The sequence below is a fragment of the Thunnus thynnus genome, chromosome 11 (assembly GCF_963924715.1).
Source record: "Thunnus thynnus chromosome 11, fThuThy2.1, whole genome shotgun sequence".
Classification (NCBI taxonomy): domain Eukaryota; kingdom Metazoa; phylum Chordata; class Actinopteri; order Scombriformes; family Scombridae; genus Thunnus; species Thunnus thynnus.
Genome location: NC_089527.1, coordinates 14,568,413 through 14,592,810, shown reverse-complemented (window position 1 = coordinate 14,592,810; position 24,398 = coordinate 14,568,413). Strand labels below are relative to the sequence as shown.

Sequence of the window (24,398 nt, the reverse complement as noted above, 5' to 3'; positions counted from 1 at the left end):
ATGACAAATGCGGAGGTCTTTAGGTTATAACAAAAAAATGTCAATTTTCCTTAGTTTATATTCATGCGGTGCAAATGCAGTGGTGCAAGTGTTTTGTTTTCCTGCTGCTGGTTTAGAAGTCATTTCAGGGCTCTTCAGTGTCACTTGTACAAATGCAGCAATGACACGCGTCATGCCTTCCACTCTTAATCTCAACTCAATACAGGCATTGATGCTGTGAAAAATCACTTTAATAAAGAGAAACCATTGGCTGGGTGCGTGTTCCTCGGTTTGGCTAGGAGGTCCAAATGACGTCAAGACCAAGATGTGGATGTATTTCTGTCCCTGGTCGCTTCTTTTTTGGGAGGGGGCATGTGGGTGGGTGACATGTTGCCAGGAGCAGAAGTGACAACCTTGTGGCAACCTCCTGCTGTGTGTGTGCTCGTGTGTGTGTGTGTGTTTATGTGTGTGGTCCAGGTATTCATTATGTTGTGGGGACGTAAATCTGTGTGTGCGTGCGTGCGTGTGGGTGTGCATGTGTGTGTATGTGTGAGACAAACTGTATTTAGTCATGCTAAGGGGCAGGACAAAGATACAAAAAACAGAAGCAACAGTAAGTGACAGAGAGGAAGAAGGGCAAAAAGTCATTATCAAGTGGAGAAATATAACATGCACACACACTCATGCACACACACACACACACACACACTGCCCAGCTAAGCTTCACCACCTCTCCAAAGGTCTCCACTAACACACATTCTCTGTTTTTCTGTATTTGTAGCTCATGAAAATATACAACTGCATTTTGTATATGTGTGTGTGTGGGTGTATGTGTGTGTGTGTGTGTATCTGTGTGTGTGTGTGTAGCCTACAGGGCAGACATCTTTGTCCTCAGTTCAATACTGCTGTCACCGGCCCATGAATTATGGAAGTGTTTGGAAGTGACAAAGCACGGCTTACAGCCAAGAGACACTTATTGAGTTGTGAGATGTGATGGGTGTGTGTGTGTGTGTGTGTGTGTGTGTTTTGTTCCCATCACCATGGTTCTGATGAGAAGACAGACCTCTCTCTCACTGCTCATGCCCATCTTTCCTCTTTGTCTCTCTGTTGAGGCAACGCTGCCATCACGACCTCTTTTGTCTCAACCTTTTTTTAAACATAGCTGTGCCGCAACAAAACAAACAGCGGTTTGAATGAGGTTTCATCACTGACAGGAAGCAGCGAGCAGGCGCAGTCATCCTAGTGACATGCTTTGTAATGTTATTTTTTATTGTCATGCAACAGCCATATACAGCTAATCTCCTATTCGAAACAGGAGTTAAAAAAAATACCTGGTCCCTGATTGTGTGACACCTTGTGACTAAAATAAAAAATAAACAGGTTGTGTTACATAAGGTAAACTCTGGGTGTCACTTTTGGAAGCAGTTTGTTTCTTCTTTTATAGAAAAACTGTGCCACATCAGGTTACTATAGCAACACAGGTGGATGAAATTCAGAGAAGTAACTCTGAAACATTGATCATGTGATGTAAAAATGACATTTGTCCGTCACTGCATCATTACAAACTATAAAAGAAAAATTAAATTAAAGTTTATACACAGTGTTAAGGAAATTTTGTTTTATGCATTTAAGCAAAACACACAAAGTTGAAACAAAATTGACTTAACTCTTCTGATCACAGTGAGATTTTCCAGGAGATTCCTGTTTGAAAACACTGAGATATCAAACTCTGCTGTGTATGCTGCTCCAAAAAGGAAAGCAGATCTTAATTTTCAGTTTCCTGTGAAAACTTTGGAATAAAAACATAACTACATCACAAAAAGAGCCAGGAGCTCCAATAAGCACCACACGCACACACACACACACACACACACACACACAAACACACATACCACATACACACACACATGGTCTCTGGGCTTAAACGGAGCGTGTTCCCTGAAATGCCCTCAAGTTGTTATCTTAAAGTGGCATCCTGAAGCTTGAGGGTGCAAGGCTGTGTGACTTGTGGAGCAGATTTTGAGTGTCCCCAAAGAGTGTAGTGCACAAACACACACACACATGCACACACACACACACACACACACACACACACACCCTCACAGTGAATACACAAAGGTGAACACACATGATATATTGCATTCACACAGCACAAAACACACACTGATATAAACACATGGCCGTAAGTAATAAATTTTACTTATTGCGTCATAATTTAGAGATACTCATGAGAGTTCTTGTTTTTATCATTTTTAACTTTTCATCAAGTTCCTGGAGGGGAATGTGTTTTAAAATGAATACATAAATATGTACGAATCAAATCACAAACACCATTTTTGCATCATTAAAATGATTTATTTGGCTCTTTTGACTTTGTTTGATAGTTTGATAGACAAATAGGAATCGTGTGGAGTCACAGGGGGATTAAATGCAACAGAAGCACTGGCTGGACTTGAACTAGAGACATTGTGGTTACATGGATATGCATCATAAACCACTAGGCAACAGGGACACACTCTGTCTTTGCACTGTTTTGGGATTGTGTGTTTCCTCTGGTCGGAGTCCTCAGCTCATCTATCTATCCTCTTCTCCATCACAGTTCCCGATTTTTACAGCTCTAACTTTGTAGAGCCCTCCATAAAACCCACTCCGGTTGAACCCGAGGCCGGCGCAATAATAGCTTCAAGAGATGGAGTAGTAAATGGAACTGAAAGATAGAGAGGACAAATGTATGCACCTTTCTCTGCTGAAGTGGAAAACATTGACTGCGGTCTAAATCATTGACGAAAAGCGAGGGATAGCACTTGAAGAGATACCCTCACAAAATTACAGATAGTTTTTTTACAGCAGCGAAAAAAAATTGGTGAAGTTTGGTTAAATGTCGTTTCTCATCCTGACTGAAAAGCAATCCCACTGTATAGTTTTAAATGTTACTCCATGCTGTAATTATTTGACGTCCCGGCTTCCTTTTATAAATCAGGAGAATAATTCTTTATCTATATGAGTAATCCGAAAATCAAACAGCGTTGATTTCCAGTGCTTAATTTTACTACAAAATACAAAGCAGTGGGATGTTTTCATCCAGAGAAAGTTAACTTTTGTACCTTTTTCTTCAAAGGAGCAGAAAAACTTAAAAAGCTCATTCTTATCTAATCTGGTTTTAGCGTGAGGGGAGGATTTATAATTACGGGAAAGTTAAATCAGGTTACACGGATGACTGTAGATTTGGATTAATTCAGATTTAACCTCACATTTAAAAGGAGTGCTCAGAGTTGTGACGACTTATTTTTCCTGTACGTTTCTTACTTCAACTGAAATAGTGTTTTATCCTCAGGAAAAGATACATTTCTCTAATGTGTCCAAGTTGTACACAGCACCAGTTAACCACCGTGATATTGGTAACACTGCACCGTGTCACTCGGTACTATCTCTGTCTCTGCACAGGTCAAGCTGTCTTCAGCCTCAGCACTCCATTTCCCCTCATTAGGCCGCCTCTTTGTATAGCTGTCCACAAGGATTTCTAATTTGTTGCACTTTGAAGTCCGATTAATTCACAAGAGAGAGGGGGGATATGAGAGGGCGGCGAGAATGAGTGCTGGAAAGAGGCAGAGAAGTCAAGAGTGACGTTACAGTCATCTGAATGCAGAGCAGGGTTCAGCCAATATTGGTTTATGAAGGCTGATTATAATCTTTTTCAGCTCAAGATGCTGACAACTGATATTTATTTTCCTGCCTAAATAAATGGCATTACTGTCGTGACGCACAGCCCCCCATTCTTTACAGGTTAGTAACTGGCAGAAACACACGTACTGTAACATTTCAGTACAATCTAAATGTAAATGCCTTTTTTTTTTTTGCAAGAGGTGAGGTAGTTTGTTCTGAATGTTATAAAATAATGTAAAGAGAATGCTACAGCTTTAGACATGTGTGTTAATCTTTAGAGGGGGTTCATGTTCACTCACAGTACATGCTATTAAAGCTGTTAAGTTATGTATGTGCTCTGAAATACTGCTTTATATGCATATCCATTGTTTATTTTTGGTCCAGGGGTGTAATGCGTACATTTTACAGCTGTGCTGTTTTTCCACTATGGGTTTCCCATTGTACTCATATGTTGTTAGTGTTATGCTAAGCACAGTGTCTAGTCAGCCAGCCTACCTGGTAGCTTGTTAGTGATGATATTTTTTGGACAAAAAAAATTATACTTATTTTCTTTTCATTTGTTGCTAGATGGAGAACAATAGAACAAACACAGACTGTTTATATACGTTTGAATATCTATGTGAGAAAGAGAGTTTTGTTAGTAATGGTTTTAAGAAGAGAAATGTGAAGTACAGAATACAAATAAGGTTTCAGTTAAAATTCATACATCAGAGTAAATAAATACTGGCAGAAGCAGGAGAAGGAAACACATTATCTGTTGCCTGCACCATTACTTCCCTGTTCTTTACAAGACAAATGTAACCTGACTACAGGCCTCACACCTGGGGTCTGTTACACTGTTATTACCACTACTAAAAATGCTAAATTATAAATCTAACAGTCACAATGGAATCAAATTAACATCTGTGGATTAATTTGATAATGTTTTCAAACAAACTGTATCACATTGGAGGTGAACCAAAAGGCTGAAATCTGAATCCTGAATTCATTCTGTGCACAAAGAGAGGATGGAGGTAAAATAAAAGATGGACCGGGCCATTGTGAAAAAGATTTATTGAGTCACGTCCATCATTACAGAGAACACGGTACAAAGACAGCTTTACTAGGCTGTTAAGAAAAGTATGAGGCAAGAGGTTCAGACACAGGGATTAGGATTGAGTGATGAGAAAAGATATGCAAGGAAGTTCATCTTCTTAGCAATGAGACTGGAAGCTCACACAGCATAGCACCTAACAGAGTTTGACCTCTGCAGTGTATGGATAATCGTTTACAGCTGAGTCAGGCTGAACTGGGTTTAGTCTTTTACTTGATTGTGTAGAATTTGACCGAACAGGCTTGGCTATAAAATGTCGGTTTTAGTGTTTTATTGTTAGCAACATATTAGTATTTTCCACCATTATGTTCACATTCACAGTGCCTTGGACTGTTTGAGTGAATTCAGGATTATGTTTTATATTTAACATAATATTGTGTACTACACTGCCCACCTGCTGCAGTCTGTCTTCTCACATTGTTCCCTTGGACACTATTTGTAAGTACCTTAGTACCATTTTAACAAATGTGAGGTGCTGTTAGCAGAAAATAGTTAATGTATTTTTATTTTGCTGCTCTATTTGACTGAGGAGCTGTTACATATTTTAGTCAAAATATGTGTTGTGAATTTGTATATGCACAAGTCGTGACTCAGAGAGAGCAGCAGGCTGTGTATCTAAAATAATTTTCAGATATTAAAGCTGCATTAAGCAATTTTTTTTAGATTAACATTCAATGAAAGTACTCCTGGTTTTGCAAAAGGGTTTCTCATGCTAGTGATCCCACTGAGAATCAGTACCCCTCTCTGCAGCACTAAGCAGCTTTCAAACACTTTTAGCTCATATGTATGGTTATCTGGACCGACAAAACCAAAGTGTTGGCAACTAACTGCTCCCAGTATAAAAGCAATAGAAGATAACTTTATCTTTGCAGCACAAAACAGCCACCAAAGTAAATGAGTGACTGGTGAAAATATGTCAAAACACAAGCCAAAGAGAGCCACATCATTTTCTCAGGAGATGGCACAACAAGCCAGGACTAAAACACCAGTAAATATTGAACTTTTTCATAGGTGACCAGAAAAATTATATCATTCTTTGCCAAATGTAAAATCTAATGTATCAATTTTCAGTGTAACAATAACTCAAACTAACCAAAAAGCTAATTTTTCCTCTTAAAAAAAATGACATTACATCACAGATAAAGTTATATTAGGCAAACACTGACAAACAGTGAGTTAAAAAAAAAAAGTGCAACAGATTAGACTGTGCAGGGATGTTGGTGACTGATCTCAGACATTTACTCACACCTTCCTCTCCAACAAGTAAGAGTAATACACTCAAAATGAAAAGTAACTGCACCATTTGGTGAACTGGCAAGATGCAGCAGTGATCTTGTTCAACCTTCTTTCAGAAGTAATCACATGAAACACAAAGGTCTCCCACTGGCTTGTATTGCAACACAATACATTTCTTTTCCCCGGGATGTACTCACTGTGAAAACTAAGAAAATCACAGTCATTGATGTAAGACTTTGCAACAACTACTTTTATTCATGGCCACTAACTAACATCAAACTGACAGACAGGTTATAGAGATTACCACATCCACATAACAAACATGAATATTAAAAAGTATGTTTTATATCCATTTTTAAATCCAATAATTGCTCTGTTTATTAAACACTACCAGGATTTTGCCATGTTTGGTTTCAGTGCGTGCAGTCTGAATGACCAAAGGAGGCTTACAGACTCCAGAGTATAACATTTCTACATCAATCCAATGCTTTGTTATGGTGGAGGATGAGACGACAATTCAGAGCAGTAGCCTGCAGGTGTAGCTTTGTCAATGGCGGGTTACACTGACATGCACAACTACAATTTCAGTCTGTCACTTAATGACCAGAATACAAGTCTGGCTTAACAATAAAATGCCAGAGGAGTTATTTTGAGGTTTTGCTTTTGACTTTTTTGACTTTTTCTGTTATGATGCCGTGACTAATGTCATTCATGCTAACGGAGCAGCTCTTATTCTGCTAACCATAGGGGTCCATTACAAACTGATTGCATTGTTCAAACCCAAAGAACTTCATTTTAACTTTATTTTATCTGAAAACTTCCAAAGATATCAAATATGCTAGTTTTACAGGAATGTATTTAAAATGATGCCCAATATTCCAATATAGAGAAACCAGAATTGAATTAAAACTTTAAAAATATTCAATAATAATACAACAGTAGTAGTTCAGTTGGGGTGATGGGAGCTTTCAGTCCTGGTACACGAGCATCTTAATTTTTCGGTCTCATGTCTCTTTGCGTCCCAGGACCGCGTCATAAATCTTGCCTGTGTGGTGGTGCTGGATGTTGGTGAAGCCAGCAGCAGCCAGCAGGGCAGCATACTGGGCAGCGGTTCTCTCCCGGCCCTCCGTCTGCACCAGCATGTTCAGGGAGTATAGCTGCACTGTCAGCGGGCCAGAGCCATCTTCATGGAGCAACGCCTCCACCAGCAATACACCTCCACCTGCAAGATCAAGAAGTCAGCTTTGTTTGTTTCTTTGTTTCTTTCTCTCCTTCTCTGACTGATTGGATGAGTGTCCTGGCATACTATCCCTGCAAGCGATAGCTTCATTAACATTTATTGTTTCATAGTTAACTAATCAATTAAATGCTGAATAACTGCAATACCATATATCAAAACAACACTGTTTAAAATAATCATTAATTAAACAAAACAATTCTCATCAATTTGTTTAATCTGTTTTGTGTAAAGTTTGATCATACTTGTCCCACAGATTTATGTTAGTGAACAAAACTGTGATGATTACAGAGTATGCACAGTGTATTCTGTATGTACACTGCAGGGTTTACTTTTAATGGTCAACTATTAACTATTTCATTTAGTTGTTGTAAATCAGTAATGCCCTCATAGTAATATTCTTGTTTACATTCATAACATTAAATTGGACGTATAATGCACATTTCCAGGTCTATATTTATATTCTGGGATTCTACTGGAATATCTTTGCATGATTTACAGTTTCAAAAAACTACTGATTTATCTTATAGCTACTGGCTCATTATGCAGCCCCTCGGTTCAGCCTCTGTCTGAAACAGGCTGTTTTAGCTCCTGTCTCTTTAAGACCCGCTTCCCAATGAGCCCACTCTGTTTTGATTGGCCAGCTTCAGGAAATGGCCCCTTGGCAGACTTCCACTGGCTCAAGAGGCTACGGAACAACTTAACAAAAAAGGCTATGGAACGGACGGCCATTTGTGGGCATGTGCAAACAATCTGATGTCATCATGAGTAGGAAGTAGAGGTAATATTGCAAACGAAGTGTTCTTTTGATTTTCAGGGATCATTTTTACATATGTTCACCTCAAGTTTTGGACCATTGACCATGTTTAACATAGACATCCGACTTCAAAACAATATAAAAATAACAAAATCCCAAAAAGCATGATATGTCCCTTTTAATGTCCAGCAGAACTGATAAAGCTTTATATAGTGCCTTTTAACTGCAGACATATTTAATTGTCAAACACAGGTGTAACAAATATTGTTAATTGCTGTGATGCAGTGCGACAACTGCTGGAGTGGAGCAATCATTAATGTTATTAGTTCCATCTGTGCTTTTTCCTGCTATGACCTTTAACAAGGTCTATTCTGTGACTCCACTGAAAAACAACATACTACAACAGGTTGTATTCACTGCTTAGCAGAGCCAGGCTTATTTGTTTTTTTTTTTCCTTTTGTCCTACAAAAACACATGAGAGGGGTTTCTGCCTCCTGAGAGTGTCTGATGCTTTTGTGTGTGTGCGTCTGGCTGTGATCAAAGTCAGAAGGACAGATTTTTCTGGGATCAGCTGCATTGTGGGATACAATCTGCCATCTCATTTCAAGGCGTAGAAAAAAAAAAACACTCCTTCTTACACTCAGAGCTACACACACTCATACACACACACTCACACACACCCTCACACACACACACACACACACACACAGACCTGGTTTACAGGCTTTGTAGGCTTTGCTGAGTAGCTCTACACAGCGATCGTCCGTCCAGTCATGGAGGATTCTGGCGAGGATGTAGAGGTCAACCTCTGGCAGAGGGTCTTTGAAGAAGTCCCCTAAACACACACGCACACGTTCACATGCACAATTCAAATGCATCGTATCCCTAAGACACGGCTATACTCAATTATTTCATGTAATTATTAATCAACAAGACCTCCAGTAATATGACAGTGATTCTATTAGCACTTTACATACTCAAACATAATTACTACAAACCAGTGATGTCTTTTGTAATCAAACTATGTTAAATACATGTGACCTAACAGCTGATAGTACATTTACTCTTCAGTGGTGATCTAGTTTTGAGGGGGAGTGAAATGTTTCAGGGATCTTTGTTTTGAAGGAGTTTTTTAAATATTTGGCCTCCGAAAGGACTCGTCTGGCACTAATCCTGCTCGTTATGAGTGTAAACAGCAAGGGCAAAATGAAATATAAAGTACACAGAGGTCTTCACTCCTTAAAACAAAAGGAGCCAAAATCAGTATATTTTAGTTTTTGTGTTTTACATGTTTCATCTCACGCTGTTTTCAACACCATCATGGCTATGGGAACAGCAGGAAGGGCAGGAATTGATTTTGGCTCCGGGTTTTCAAGACGGCAGTCCTCTCTGAACTTTTTTTTTTTTCCACACTAGCTGCTGTGTTTGTGAGCTGATGCAACAAAGAAAGCTGGAGTTAAAAATTGACAGTTTTGTAAACAATATTTTCAGTCCAACATGCACATGGGTGTCAGCATCAACAGTGTTTTATTCTGCTTTTATGCTTGATAGTATATTAACTGAAAGAACTGTACACTCCAGGGTAATGGACATGGGAGGGAATGGCAGGTCAATATAGTACACTCAGTTGGACAACCACTGTTAGGTGTGAGTTAGATATACACTACAATGCTCCATAAAACAAATGCACTTTTTCTTTAAAGTCATTTTAATGAACGCAAACATAATCAGATCAAAGATACTAAGATATAAATTTAAGATCACTTTCATAGAGCAGGTCCCTTTCTTGATGCTGTATTAACACTTGATACTGTGATGGAATATTGTGTACTGTATTTGTCTTCAGACAGCAAGACATATGAACCCCATTTACACCTGGTATTCAAGGGGGACTCCACTGATTTTACAGGTCTTGGGGAGTACTAGCTGTTACTGCATATGTGAAAAAATTGTATCAAGCCTGTTTTGTGGCTCCAGAGGCTGCTTGAGGCTAAACGTTCAAGGCTACTTTAACTGATACTTGCATAATACGCGTGTGTCACTGACTGAACCGATACATCGAGACAATATATCTGGTTCTGCTGCATCGATTTTTTATCCTTCTCGTAAAAAATGCTTATTGTGAGTCCGACAATGTTATAGTACAGTAGTGCAAGCTAAACTGATGGAGCACTCTTTTAACATGCAATACGTGTAAATGCAAAAAGAAGGAGGTGGTCTGGCTTGCGTTGGGCCTCATGCAAGAACATTTTCTTATTCTTATTCTAAAACTCTTACTTTTTCTGTGAGGTTTGCTTATATGAAAGATCCAAGTTGGATTCAACAAACTCTCTTTACTGCACAAGCTTGTTGTAAATCTCTCGTTTCAGCCTGATGAATGCCACCTGTTCATGAGTAGCTGCATGTTCATTAGCATAATTAATGCCCCTAAAATTGCTGTACAAGGCAAAATGTAAAAACAAGAATTTCACACCACAGAGCTTCAAGACATTATAATTCAGTCAAACAAAGTGTTTCTCTCCTTGTGAAGAAAGACTGTTCATGACTAGTTCATGACCTCTCATAACATTTGTACCTAAGTACAAGAAAGCTGATGAATGCCACACATTTTCTTAAATCACTCCTACATGCTTGTTTAAGTCCCCTTCTACTCAAAAATGTGATTTTCTTCTTGTTCCTACAGTTGGATGTTTGAGCTTCACTGTGCAGAATGATGTATGTGCAGTTTGTCACTAGAAGGCTGTTTTCACATTAATCTGCTGGAAGTGGAAAGTTTCTCTTTGCTCACTGAAATCCAATTTTAAGGGGCGGGCCTACAAGCATGATTTGTGACATCACAAATAGTTTGGAAGCCAATCCTGGTCCAACATTCAATTTACACCAGTGCAATGTGGAAACTTGAAGACATTGAAAATTGACTTTACAGTGAAGTAGGAGACATCTTGTGTCCAGCAGTTAAACTTTTGAAACTAAAAATATTTGCATATTCATCGATTCTGGATTTTTCTGTGAGGGAAAAGGAATAGATGTAACTTAAGCATTTTAACATTTTAACAACATAATTTAACTTTTTTGTGTAAAAATCATATCAGACAAAAATATTATTCAAAGTAGAGTATTTTATATACATCTTGAAACATGTCTGAAGGGTATCTTCAAGAACAGATCTGTTGGTATGAGTGGTTCTTGCATGAAGGCCATTGTGATTGGATCTCAAGTAGGTGTAAATGGAAAGGAAAATGCTATCTCGCCGATTTCTTCCATGTTTTGTTTGTGTGTTTTTTGCTTAAGCAAAGTCTAAAGTGTTGCAGACTTATGTAAATTGTATACTTTTCCCTCCTCTGCCCTCATGGACTGAGCAGGAGTGCATACCGAACTCTGTGGTATATAAGGGAGACAATGGAACTGGACCACCTCTTCCTCAGCAAAGCAAAACAAGTAGAGCGCACATAGCAGCATTGCTTCCTTTGACCTGGTACGTGCCAGCTTTGTCGACAAGCCCACCAACTCTTTACATGATTCGCATATTGAGATCTGATCACACTGCGGGCAGAATCGAGATAACGAGAGAGCTTATTAATACCAGGTACCAGGTGTAAAGGCGAAGGCTCAGATGTAATTATCCAGATATCCAGATCCAATTATCTTGCATGTTTGATTGCATGTTTATACCAAATGTAAATGAAGTCATGGATTATACTACCTAAAAAAAGAAATACCGTAACATATTGGATATGAGTCAATTCAGTTTTTCTGTATTCTGTATTTTGACAAAACTACAATACTCTACTCACTTCATCCTGGGAAGACTTCAGTTATTTTTATCTATAGTGTGTGTGTGTGTGTGTGTGTGTGTGTGTGTGTGTGTGTGTGTGTGTGTGTGTGTGTGTGTGTGCATGTGTGTGTGTGTTGAACTGGCTATGTATGATTAGAAATGTCAAGTGATTTCGCACAGTGGTAATGACGTTACCTTCGTGGAAGCTTATCCTCTGGTCAGCCTCGGTGACAAAGTGTTCCCTCGACGTACACACCACCTTGGGGAGGTCAAAGATCGTCACAGTGCATTCTGGGTAGGCTGACGTGCACTGCTTGGCTAATGCTCCACTGCAGCCTGCAGAGACAGATGCACACACACAGAATTACTTTTAGTTACGGCGCAATGAATACACACAACCTTCATTAAAAAGGTAGTGCATCACTCACATACACAGTACACACTCAGATGAGGTATGTACTCATTATTTATCTGCATGATTTCTATTCAGTTGTATATAGCAGCTTTGGGAATATGGTTCATCTAACATTCATGCCAATAAAGCAGACTGAATTGAACTGAATTTAGAGTGACAGAGACACAGATGCTTCATACAGAAACAGAGAGAAGACTGCTGTCTAGGAATCTTCCAAGGGAATGTAATTGAAGGAAAAGCAAACACACACAGTTTGATTTGATGATTATCTGGCTATAACTGATTTCACGTGCATTTGAATATGAATATTTACATGTTAAAGCATTTGAAATAAGAAAAAACACTGTCCTCTTAGAAAGAACTGTTAGTAGCTCATTGTAGGGCAGAGGTCAGACCTGATGATAGACAACAAAATGAGCATACAAACTCTCTCTCACACACACAGACACGTACATATGAGGGCAGAAACAGGGATTTAATGTGAAAATATGAATCTTTCAACTTGATGCTTTGGCACCATTATTATCAGTGTCGATGCTTCATAACGCAAACTGAATTTAAAACGGAGAGAGTGAGACAGAAAGAGAGATATACTGGGCGCAAGAGAGAGATGGATGAGGAATCCATGAATGGGATAGTGATAGAAAGGCAGTGAGGTGGAATACAGGATAAAAGGATCTCACTTTAATAAACCTGCAACGCCAGCCAGACGTGGGCTGTTGTGGGGCAAATTGTCAAGCCCTGTAGTCCCTTCCTCCCAACATGAACTGCTGCTACTGTATCAGTCTTTATTTTTCACACAGAGAGAGAGAGATACCCTTTGGCTCCCACATCAAACAGGGGTCAGCAGAGGATGAAAATCAAAGAGCAGCAAGGAGAGGCAAAACCAAACACAACACGGTATACAAGACCCCCAGCTAGCCTGGCTGCCTCAGTTTGTTAATGAAATCCTTTGAGAGGGGAAGTTTGTGATTGTTGCAGTATGTTATTTTTGTTGCACCATTGTTGTTTTTCTTTCTCTTTTTGTGTCTATTTACATTACATGTTTCTCTGATATGCATTTTTGTGCATGTATGTGATCTGGTACTACCAAATGTTCCACCACTGCTTCAAAATGCAGGTGTTTTTGAATGTTTAATAAAAGTCAGAAGTTATACTTACATATAAGTAAGTTTTGGCTTGAGCTCACTACACAGTAAATGTATTGAGTCAGCAACTGAATCCTGTTGACTATATCTGCATCCAACCTGCTCAGCTGTGTAAAGGAACCACTGGAGGGGAATTGATGTGGGATTTTACATATCAAGATCAGTTTACTCACATGGAGATTGCTATTCAGCTTGAGAAAACAGTTGTATGATTTCCTCTGTGGCTCTGGAGGGAGATTTTTAAAGTCTGAGGAAATAACCTCTGATGATGTCATTGAGGTTATATCTGCTTGGGGTTGGTTGAGACTACTTTTTTTTTTAAGGGGATATACCATGCACACCTCTAGGTCTATATTGTTATTCTGGGGCTCAACTGGAATATCTTTGCATGATTTACAGTTCAAGAAATATATTTATCTTATACTGACCCTTCATGCAGCACCTCAGTTCAGACTCTGTCTGAAACAGGCTGTTTTAGCTCCTCTCTCTTTAATCTCTGTTCTGATTGGTTAGCTTCTGGGAGTTGCTTTGCGGCAGACTTCTGGCAGCTGGGGAGGCTCCATCAACAAACCATGAAACAAACTACAGTAGCAGAATTTCACTACTTTTTCTCATTCTTTACTCGAATTTGTCAACTTCTAAAATACATCCGTATATGCTTGAGCCAAAATCCAATCTGAAATATAAGAGTGGACAACGCAAATAACACATGGAAAAACCTTAGCAACAAAAGCTACAGAAAAGATGGCAGTTCATGGGCATGCGCGACAAGCTGACGTCAGCTCGTTGGCAAGGTAGAAAAAAAAGTTGCAAAGAGTTCAGAGCAGGTTGAAGTCTGGGCTTCTGACTCTGACTCTGACATTGTAACAGTACATAAATAGCAGAAAACCAGAAAAAGCATAACATGTCCCTTTTAGAATAGAAACCTGTGTTACAAGCTGGGAGAAGCAGTTAGAAAGACATGGCAGTTCCAGACATGGGAGGTTCTAATGAATGAACACCTTGTTGAGCTGCATTATGGGAAGTGTAGGATCCAGCATTTTTGAAGCTTGACTGAACAAAACAAAAGTCAGGAACAAAAGTCAGGATATTTTGGCCTCTGCTGTTTGGTTTGGACCTTTTTTTTAAATCCCTCTCTTGCAAATCCCCCAGCTTTAGTAAGTGCAACATTAAACCCCTTTAATAGCAGAAAACAAAACCCAGCCATGCTAAGTTTGGTGTTGCATTTTCAATTATAATCAGTGGATGACATTATGCTCCACATCAGGAGCAATACAAAAATGGCAATTGAAAAAACATGTGTTGGTAACAAGAGACATGTTGTTTGATGTTTGATTAGTGGTGGAGGGTAATTAATTACATTTATTCAAGTAGTTACTGCAACTGCTTGAGAAAAAGAAAGTAATCTGCTAGTCATTTATATTTTACTTCATGCACCTGTAATCCTTGTGGCACTTGAGTCAGGTGAGCGTTGAGGAATTTTTTTCTTAAGGGCTACTCATGTACTGTAGCTCGAATGGAAATGTTTCCATTCTGGGAGACTTAATACTTTTACTTATGGACAGATTATGAGATAATAGGCCCATGGGCACAGACGTAAAATGCCCCCCACCCCTTCTACATACTGCAGGACTATAACCATGACGCTGTTTATACTTGTTTTGTGTCTCTTTCAGCCACATTTTGCAGGTGAGGTGATATTCTGAGGTGCTGCTGTTGGTTTAAAAATTGCAGTTGTACTTCAATATTTAAGGGTAGTCTGACCTCTGTCCAAAGCCTCCTGCCACAACAGATCCGCACTGACTCTCCTCTACACAGATATTATGACAAATACTACTGCACACTATACAGAATATTACAGAAAACCATCACAGAAAGCCTGAGATGCAGGTTCAGTTTTCTCAAAGTAGAACTATTCTCCTGATTTAAATAGCTTTACCAAAGTTGCTGTATTTTAATGAAATGTCACTGTTATAATAAAAACGATAATAATAATAAAAAACTTTTTTATATAGAACTTTTCTGTGCTTTACAAAAAGAATATAAGACCAGGCAGATAAAAAGAAAGTAGAGACAATAAAATGAATAAGTTCAGATAAATGAAAACATATATCAGACATTTCCAAAAGCTTTTACAAAAGTTTTAAGAAGAGATCTAAAAGACGCAGGCGAATTAGTGTGTCTAATTTCAGCAGGCAGACAGTCCCATAGTGTGAGAGTTCTAACAGCAAATGCTTAATCACCCTTAGTCACCAACCATGACCTGGGAGAAACCAGCAGGGCTCTATCCGTGGATCTTAATGGCCGAGAGGGCACATACCAGGTTAATAAGTCAAATATGTATTGAGGTAGAAGGCCATTTAAGGCTTTAAAAGTGAGCAATAAGATTTTAAAATCAATGCAAAAGTTAACAGGGAGCCAATGTAGGGAGGCGAGCATGGGGGTAATGTGGTCATGCCTCTTTGTTCCAGTCAAGCAACAGTATTTTGTATCAATTGGAGATGGTGGAGGGAGCCCTGGTTGACACCCGAGTAAAGTGCGTTGCAATAATCAAGCCGAGAATAGATGATACATGTAAAACTTTTTGTAAATCAGCAACTGATAAAAATGGCCTTATTTTAGAGAATATCTTGAGCTGGAAGAAATATGACTTTACAACATTTTTGACCTGATCGTCAGAACAGAGATTAGCATCAATTACCCCTAGATTCCTAGCAATCTGTTTAATAATATTTGACAGATCACCCAGATTAGTAGCAAAAGAGCTGATTTTTGGGGGACCGAATAGAATGACCTCAGACTTATCATTAAATTTAAGGAAGTGAAGAACATCCAGGATTTAATATCAGAGAGGCAAGTTCTAAGATTTCCTAGGCTGCTCTGTGGGTTGTAATGGCAGATACAACTGAGTGTTGTCAGCATAAAAATGGTAAAGCACATCATGCTTCTGATTTACATGGCCAAGAGGCAGCATGTGTATAGAGAACAGAAGGGGGCCGAGAACAGAACCCTGAGGGACATCACAACTTAACTGAGCCATCAAGGAAGTAGAGTTACTCAGAGCAACAGAAAATGCTCTGTTGGAGAGGTATGACCATGATAAGCTGAGAGTTGTGCTCTTGAGGCTTACCCAGGTTTCTAAGCAATATAAGGGGATACCGTGATCGACTGTATCAAATGCAGCACTTAAATCTAAAAGAACTAAAATTTAGCAGTCACCTCTGTCTTCAGTCAGCAGTAGGTCATTAGTAACCTTAGCAAGAGCTGTCTTGGTACTATGAAGTGCTCTAAAAACCAGACTGAAAACAGTTAAAAACACTTTTATTATTCGTAAAAGATATCAGTTGGGATGAAATTACTTTCTTCAGAACCTTAGATAAAAAAAGACAATTTAGAGATGGAAAGGGGTCCAAATTAGGTTTCTTTAGTAGTGGGTGAATAATATCATGCTTAAACTGTTTGGGAAAGTACCAGAAGCCAGAGAATAGTTAAAAATTTGCAAAATAACAGGGCCAACAGTGGAAAACCTCCTTGTGCAGTTTAGTGGGGATGATGTCTGAGATGCAGGAGGAGTTCATATTGGAGACTGTATCCTCTAACATTGAGATTGTGATGGGTTGAAAGTGGGAGAAAGAGGCAGAACTAATATGCGAAATAGAGATAATGCAAGGGTCAGGCTGGATTTGGGACGTGATACTCTCGACCTTATTAACAAAATGAGTGAGAAATTAACTCACAGTAAGGTACAGAAGGATAAGTGGAGGGACCATTAATAACTGAATCAATTACTCTAAACAGAACTTTAGGATTATGGTGATTTCTGGATATTAACTCAGAGAAATAGGCTTTTCTTGCATCCTTGACTGCTTTCTGATAAGTTAACATATGGTTTTTAAGGGTGTTATGTTCTATTTCTGACTTGTTTACCTTCCAATGACGTTCAGATTTTCTACAGTCTTTGTAGTGCTCTAGTGTGATCATTCAGCCAGGGGATGTTATTTGATTTTTGTTTTTCCTAGTTTTAAACAGTGCAATTAGGTCGAGGATGGATAGGCACTGATCGTTAAATAAATTTAACAGACCATCTGGATTGAGAGGAAATAATGTAGAATTAAAGGGAGATGAATTAAAAGCATTACTGAATATCGCTGCAGAACCAGTGTTAAGAATGCAAGAATGTCTTGTAGGGTGAAGACAAGGAATACAAAAGCTACAGTGGAACTTTAAAAACAGCTTTATGGTCAGTTACCAGCATATCCACCAAGTTGAGACACTCAAGAGAGATCAGAGGAGAGAACCAAATCTAATATTAAAATCACCAAGAATAAGCACCCTGTCGTATTTAGGCATAACAATAGATAAAAGTTCAGAAAACTCAGATATAAAACAGATTCAGGAGGCCTATGAATAAAGATGCAGAGTAAGGGGGCAGAGCCAGTGATTAAGAAACTTAACACTTCAAAGGAAATAAAATTACCAAAAACTGATGTCTCAGTATGCTGTGCAGCTATAATATGAAGGACAAAATCAACAAAAACAAATGTTGTTGGATTGGATTCAGTTGGCAGATACTCAAAATTAAAAGACTGATCAGGATCAGGACCAAAAATAAGATCAGGATGTCCCTAGTTTTAACTGAGCTCTGTGACTTTCCAACAAGGAATGCTGAATCTCAACGGTCACTTCAATCAGAGACGCAGGCCCAGGGGCCCAAGGGGTCAGGGGTCCCCTGGGCCTGTGCCCAGTATTCAACAACCCATCCAAGTCTTTTATTCAACAACATGTCAGAGGGAAAAAATGTACTTTGTATTAAACTGTAACTGCATTTGTTAAATGTTGCAACATGAACTGGATGACTGTCAAAATAATAATAAAAAAAACCCATTATGCTTCAAAACCATGAATTTTCATTGAGTTGCAGTAACCTTTAAGATGATTATTTATTTTGAAACACAACCTAACATTGAAACATGTCTTAAATGTCACATTAAAATAAATCTAACTGAAGGGCTCCACACAGACTGCCAGTAAAGAACAAACCACCTTCAACTTATAAATTATATAGACTATAAATGTGGACAAAAACTGACTGATACCTGATTTGGATTAAAGTCAGCTAGTTGGCAAAAAGTTAGACAGATAGACATAGGACCTGAGCAGCAGGTGTGCACAGACACAACAGATGCTGTGTGAGAGACACATTTTGGAGATGCACCCTCATAAATAAACATGAACACACAACCTCATGCTGAGAAGGTAACAGAGGAGAGGAAAGCTGTCCTGGATGTGTGTATGTGTCTCCACATGTGTAGAAGTGAGTGTGTGCCTTTAGTGGCTTCACAGCTCCCCTGTGTGGTCAACTGAGGTGTCACAGCTGGTGTCGGTACAGTGAACCGCTTGCTGTTTCTTTGCTTCGCTGAGCCCAAACTGGATGTTGTAGGTTTGAAAAATGGAAATGGAGACTCACAAAACATTTTCTTTTTTTTTTTATTGTCTTTATTTTTCTCGATAAATGTTGAGGCACTCTTTATTGTCATGGTGCTCTGAATCATTAGGTTTTTAGCTATTTCAATGTTAAAATTCAGTCTAGGAGAGAGTATCTGATTTCAGCCTGATTTAACACAAAAATATTGGATTTCAATGGATAATACGTTGGCTTATTTTACACTGAGCATAGTCTTGTGTGTGGACAGAGCCGCAGACTAAACATTTATTCTTTAGAGACTACATTATTCTCTCTTTTTTTTGATTTTCTGCTATTGTTATCATCTGCTATTTCTGACCAACTGAGGAATACATAAGTGCAGACACCTTATGTACACTTCTGAGTTATTCTAAACAGCATTCAACACAAGATGACACCATTTAAGAAAAAAAACAACAACAACTGGCGTTATCTCTCTGATAAAAGCTTTCTGAATATGTTATTCATACCATGAAGTTTTCAGCAGGAGATGAAAAGAACTTATGACATCAGAAGATACTTTTTTCATTTTTTCTTTTTGATCTTGGCTTGTTGTTCTGCATTTCTTTGAGAGCTCTGGCCTCACACTGTGGAGTTCATGTTGTGTTTGTTCAGTCTCTTTTTTTTTCTCCTTACATTTTTATCATTGCGACCTTTGCTCTCTGTGAAGCATTTTGCAAGGGATCTGCTGTTCAAAAGGCATTTTATAAATCATTTTGTAAAGTCATCTTTATACATCTGACCTTACAAAGCAGAGTAGATAGATAAGGAAGCTTACTTTTTACTTTTATGTATGCAAAAAAAAAAAAAGACGACACAAGCTGTTCAGTTCATCCAGTCCTCTACTGTTGAACTGACAGGGTGGTGACAAGGGATCAAGATATGCAAAAATCACAGCAAACCAAGTAGGAATACATACTTCAGGCCATGTAATTTCTGATATTCTGTATTTGGAAATGTTTTCAAATTGTTGCCAGATGCCAGAACAAAAGAGGCAGATACAATTCTTCATATACCTCCACAAAATTAACTATTACAGCAATCATCGGTTAACTGAAAGGGTTAAATGGAGTTTTTTAAAGTGCTGTTTTGACAGAAATGGCTGGATACTTTGCTTTGAGTCAGAGTTAAACCTCTGCTGTGTCACTTTTGACTCACTGTGTACACTTATTTTGTGTTTTCAGCGCTCAAGTGTTTTTCCCACTAATTATCTCCTTGTAAGGCTGGACGAGCCCCTGATGATGCATTAAGATCATAATGGGACACCTTTTTTTTTTTTTCAAATGATGATATCAGCGGTCAACAACACTAATTTACTAATGTTTAATATTTAATAATAGTATCGACCCTATGTAAGCTGTTGTATTTGTTCACAATAGCATCAATGGCTCAGATGTGTATTTGTTTCCTGTAAAAACATTATTTTTTTCTCATAGGCACAATAAGATACATGATAAGATAATGTTAGTAATTGGTAAAAGTGAAATAAAGCTTTGAATATTTAAGATCTGTGACAGGATAACGAGGGAAACTCTAGGTGGAGGTGACTTTGGGTCGCATGTGTTGGGAATGTTGACTAATTTACTAAGAGCCATTAAGTCAGAGAGGCTTGGTGGTGGAGCAGGGTGAGGGGGTGGGGGGGGGTGAGGTAAAGGTCACCATTGACTGTTGTGAATTCTTGTGCAAACGCACTGTACTGTATCAGTATGTGTGTGCAGCTCAGCCAGCTGTCGCTCAGTTAACACATGACACCAACCTTTTTAAATGTTAATGACTGTGAACCCACAACCTTATGAAAATTAGGGACGGTGACTCGATAAACACACGCGCGCACACAAACTCACCTCCGAGGTCACAGATGACTTTGAAAGGCGAAAGGTCAAACGCCGTGACCACGTCTCTGCCGCAGATGTTCCAAATGGAGTTCATTAACTGCATAAACTTCACCATTTCCTCATCAGACCTGTACACACACACACACACACACACACACACAAACACACACATGCACGCACACAAAACAGTGAGTCATTCTGTTTATTTATTTGTTTACTTGTGTCTCTTTTACCTCAAGGCTAATCTTCCAAGTCCATCTCAAAATCACAATAAGAACATTTTCAGAAATACTACAGGCCTACATACACACCATATATACACATGATTATTATACACACACACACACACAGAGTTACATTTAATCATACATATTAAAACACATGGTATGTGCACTTTCAGAGGCGTTGTGCCCATTCAACTTGAGGGGAGATATTTGAGATTGGATGCATTTAGAGATTGTTAACTTCTCTTTTCATACGTGTTTTAGCCTTAATAATATAGCACATAAAAGTCGCTTTTCTGTATGCATTTATTTGTATTTAACTCTGTCTGTTACACACAGTTAAAGAGCTAAATAGTGTAAGTAGAAACATGCAAGTAAAAACATTTTTGCTTTTAAAGGAAAATTACAGTTTATTTGAACCTTATGCATTTCCCATGAATGTGGCAATTGTGACTGTCACAGACATATATACATAGACGCCACATTGGCCACTGGATCGTACATCAACATCAACGTCAACGTTATATCTGACCAGGCAACATGCCATAACTCTCAGAAGACTGGGCTGAAAAAAGATGCCTGACTGGTGTGCATCTTGGGGCTGTACAAACCGTTGCATAATCTAAACCAGATCTCAGACATTACCTTTCACAGGTAAGACTGAACAATTGTTTTTGGTTGTCTTTGGCCATAAAACATTATGTTGAGAGCTAATTTGTTGGCCACCAGCATCAGAGTATTAATATCTAACATTACAATAACACTAGTTAGCTATGAAAGCTGAGACTTAATAAGAAATCATACAAACTAAATTGCCCATAATCGAGATTTTCATCTATATTGGTATTTTTCACCAAACTGATTTTTATGACAAGCTACTCGTTTTGGCTGAGTGACTAACATATTATGAATCTGACTGTAGTCAACTGGCCAGCTAACTTTTCTCACACTTTGAAGGTTTCTCAAGAGTTGAGGAGGCAGTGGGAAGTAGCTGTAAGGAGGGAAGGTTTTTCCTCCAGTGCTCTGGATTGAGCACTTAAAGCCGGAGGACTTTGACAGGACAGGTCAGACTTTCAGGATTAGAGATGGAGCTAAACCATGTCTTCCAATGATCTCCAAAGAGTAAGTATCACTGGGCTATAAGGAGTCAATGTCACACATTACTGAAAATGTTTTTTCTTCGAGTTTCTGAATGTTTAGGAATCAATGATGTATTGTGTATTACACTGTGAGATGCTTAAACCTGTTCAAGTTGTTTTAAGTATTTTTTTCTTCCACTTTAGTCAGTGGCAACCAGGACAACACAAGCCTCAAGGAAGGCTGAAGAGAGCCTGTCAGTGGACTGTTCTCTGCACTCCCAAGAGACTGAACCTCTGCTTAATGTAGTAGAGTATTTGTACTAGCTATGCCCCAAACAGCTGTGAGCCTCATGGCCCTGGTCATTTTCAAACCTCTCTCTCTCGCTCTCTGTCACTCTTTTCAGACACAGGTATACACACACACACACATTGAAACATGCTGGTGTTAAATATGCATCTCTGACACACACACACATACACACACACACTAAAACCTATGGCGCTGGCAGTGGGATTGAGGGGTGATGATATTAAGAATGCAGGCCAGCTGATGGTACATTGTACTAGCTATGCACCAGACAGCTGTGACTGTGAGTGATGTGATATAAACATTACACAAAACATTTTCATCCTTCTTTCTTCTAGGACCACTCCTATTCATTGCCTGTATCTCCCACTGGTCTAAAGGCCAGACTCAGTGAAGCCTTGGCTAGGGTGGAGAGTCTGGAACAAGAGATAAGGAACGCGAAGGACCAAGAACAGAGGTCAAAGAAAACAGTGCATGATCTTCTTCATAAATGAAGAGCTGGAAGAGAGGCTTGATTTCTACTGAGGTAAAATGAAAAAACTTTGAACTATATTGATTTCTTATGTTTACACTTTCCCATCTTCGTTAGACCTCCTAGTTATTATTTCAGTTTCTTACCAATTAGTCTGCTAACTGAATTTCAGATCTTCTGATATACTTCCTGTCAAAACAGGGCCATGGGTATACAAAAATTTAAAAATAAATACTGGGTCAAATATGTTAAATAACTACTTCTTTATTTTTACAAAGGTGGATGAGTTCTGTGGATGCAAAGCCAGGCCTCAACATGATGATGATGGACATGTTGAAAAGAAGACAAGAGGAAGGCCAGGCTAAATATGGATGTGTGACTCTCATGTTGGATGCTGTGGCTATCAAAAAACATGTCCAGTACAATCTTCAGACCCAGAAAATGTCTGGATTTGTGGATATGACAGATGGAATGAATGAAACAGATGTTGCCACTGAGGCTCTTGTTTTTGTGGTGTTTGGCCTACAAGGCTATTGGATGGCTCCAATTGCTGACTAACTGACCAGGTCTCCAAATACACAGAAAGTCCTAATTGCGTATGTGTTGGGAGAACTGCATGTGCATGGCATAAGAGTGGTGTGTGTTACAATAGTTGGGCATGCCTCCAATGTTAGCATGTGCAATCAACCTGGGTGCCAGTTAAAGACAAACCCTCTTAAGCCCTTAAAAACCTTTTTTGCCCATCCAGTGACTGCTGAGAGGATGTTTGTGATGATAGATGCTTGCCACATGTTTAAGCTGGCATGGAAAATGTTGCAGGCTTACAGTCCAATAACCAGCACCACTGGCTGGATCAAATGGACATACATTACATTGTTCATCTGAATGATGTCCGGGCAAAAGATGGACTGCATGCTGCCAACAAGGTAACAGACAAGCATGTGTATTTTGATGAAGGAGGATGAAGGTGTCCCTGGCTGCATAGACACTGGGACGCTCTGTGACAATACCTCTGCGCACATTGAGAGACCTTTGCTATTCACAGTTTAAACAGTCAAACAGCTGAATTGATTGCAGTAATACTACATGCAAACATTGCTTCTTATCAAAGTTTACTGGCCATGCTGCAAATAGTGAATCCTTTATATTTTAGAAATTAGGCTAATAATTCATGGAAACATGGTGATGATTCAGATGCTTTCAGTTAATGCAAATATTTGCTTTCAGATGATTTACAGCGTCTTTGACATAATGAACAGCTGCAATCCCGGTGCCAAAGGGTTCAAAGCTCCTCTGAGTTCTGTGAATTGGACTGAGGGAACACTTGAGCAGTTTGGTGATGAAAGATGGCACACCCCTTCACCAATCAAGGAGGTCTTTTAAAATTGTGAAGCTTCTGTTCATATAATGAGTTCATAAGTTCATGAAGTTCATATGATGCTATGATGTTGAGTATTTTTTCAGTTCATGCAGGTGTCAAAATGGTATGTATGGCACTGTGTTCATTTTTTCAAGCTTTCCCAGTTCTGTTCTAGTCCTAGAGGTAAATAATTTATTTCCAGGACCCTAACCCTGACACTGATTTATACTAAGCAGTATAAATCCTGGCACTCAGTGATTTTGTAGGATACACTATCTTAGATGCACTAGGAAAAATTCGTCACAGGGGCATAGCCTCTTCGGTTACAGCTCGAATGATTTCCCAAAAGCCCCA

The 24,398-nt window shown here is 38.9% G+C and overlaps 1 protein-coding gene across 1 annotated transcript in view; it reads right to left on the bottom strand.

The window, feature by feature from the left end:
• Positions 1-4,679: 4,679 nt before the first annotated feature.
• Positions 4,680-24,398, bottom strand: part of asmt (acetylserotonin O-methyltransferase) — a 28,296-nt gene continuing 8,577 nt past the window's right edge. Inside the window, exons 5-8 of the mRNA XM_067603288.1 lie at positions 20,612-20,730; positions 11,936-12,076; positions 8,678-8,800; positions 4,680-7,193 (exon numbers count right to left, since the gene is read on the bottom strand). Of these exons, the coding sequence (XP_067459389.1) occupies positions 6,976-7,193; positions 8,678-8,800; positions 11,936-12,076; positions 20,612-20,730 (601 nt within the window). The 3' untranslated portion in view covers positions 4,680-6,975. The remainder of the gene's footprint in view (positions 7,194-8,677; positions 8,801-11,935; positions 12,077-20,611; positions 20,731-24,398) is intronic.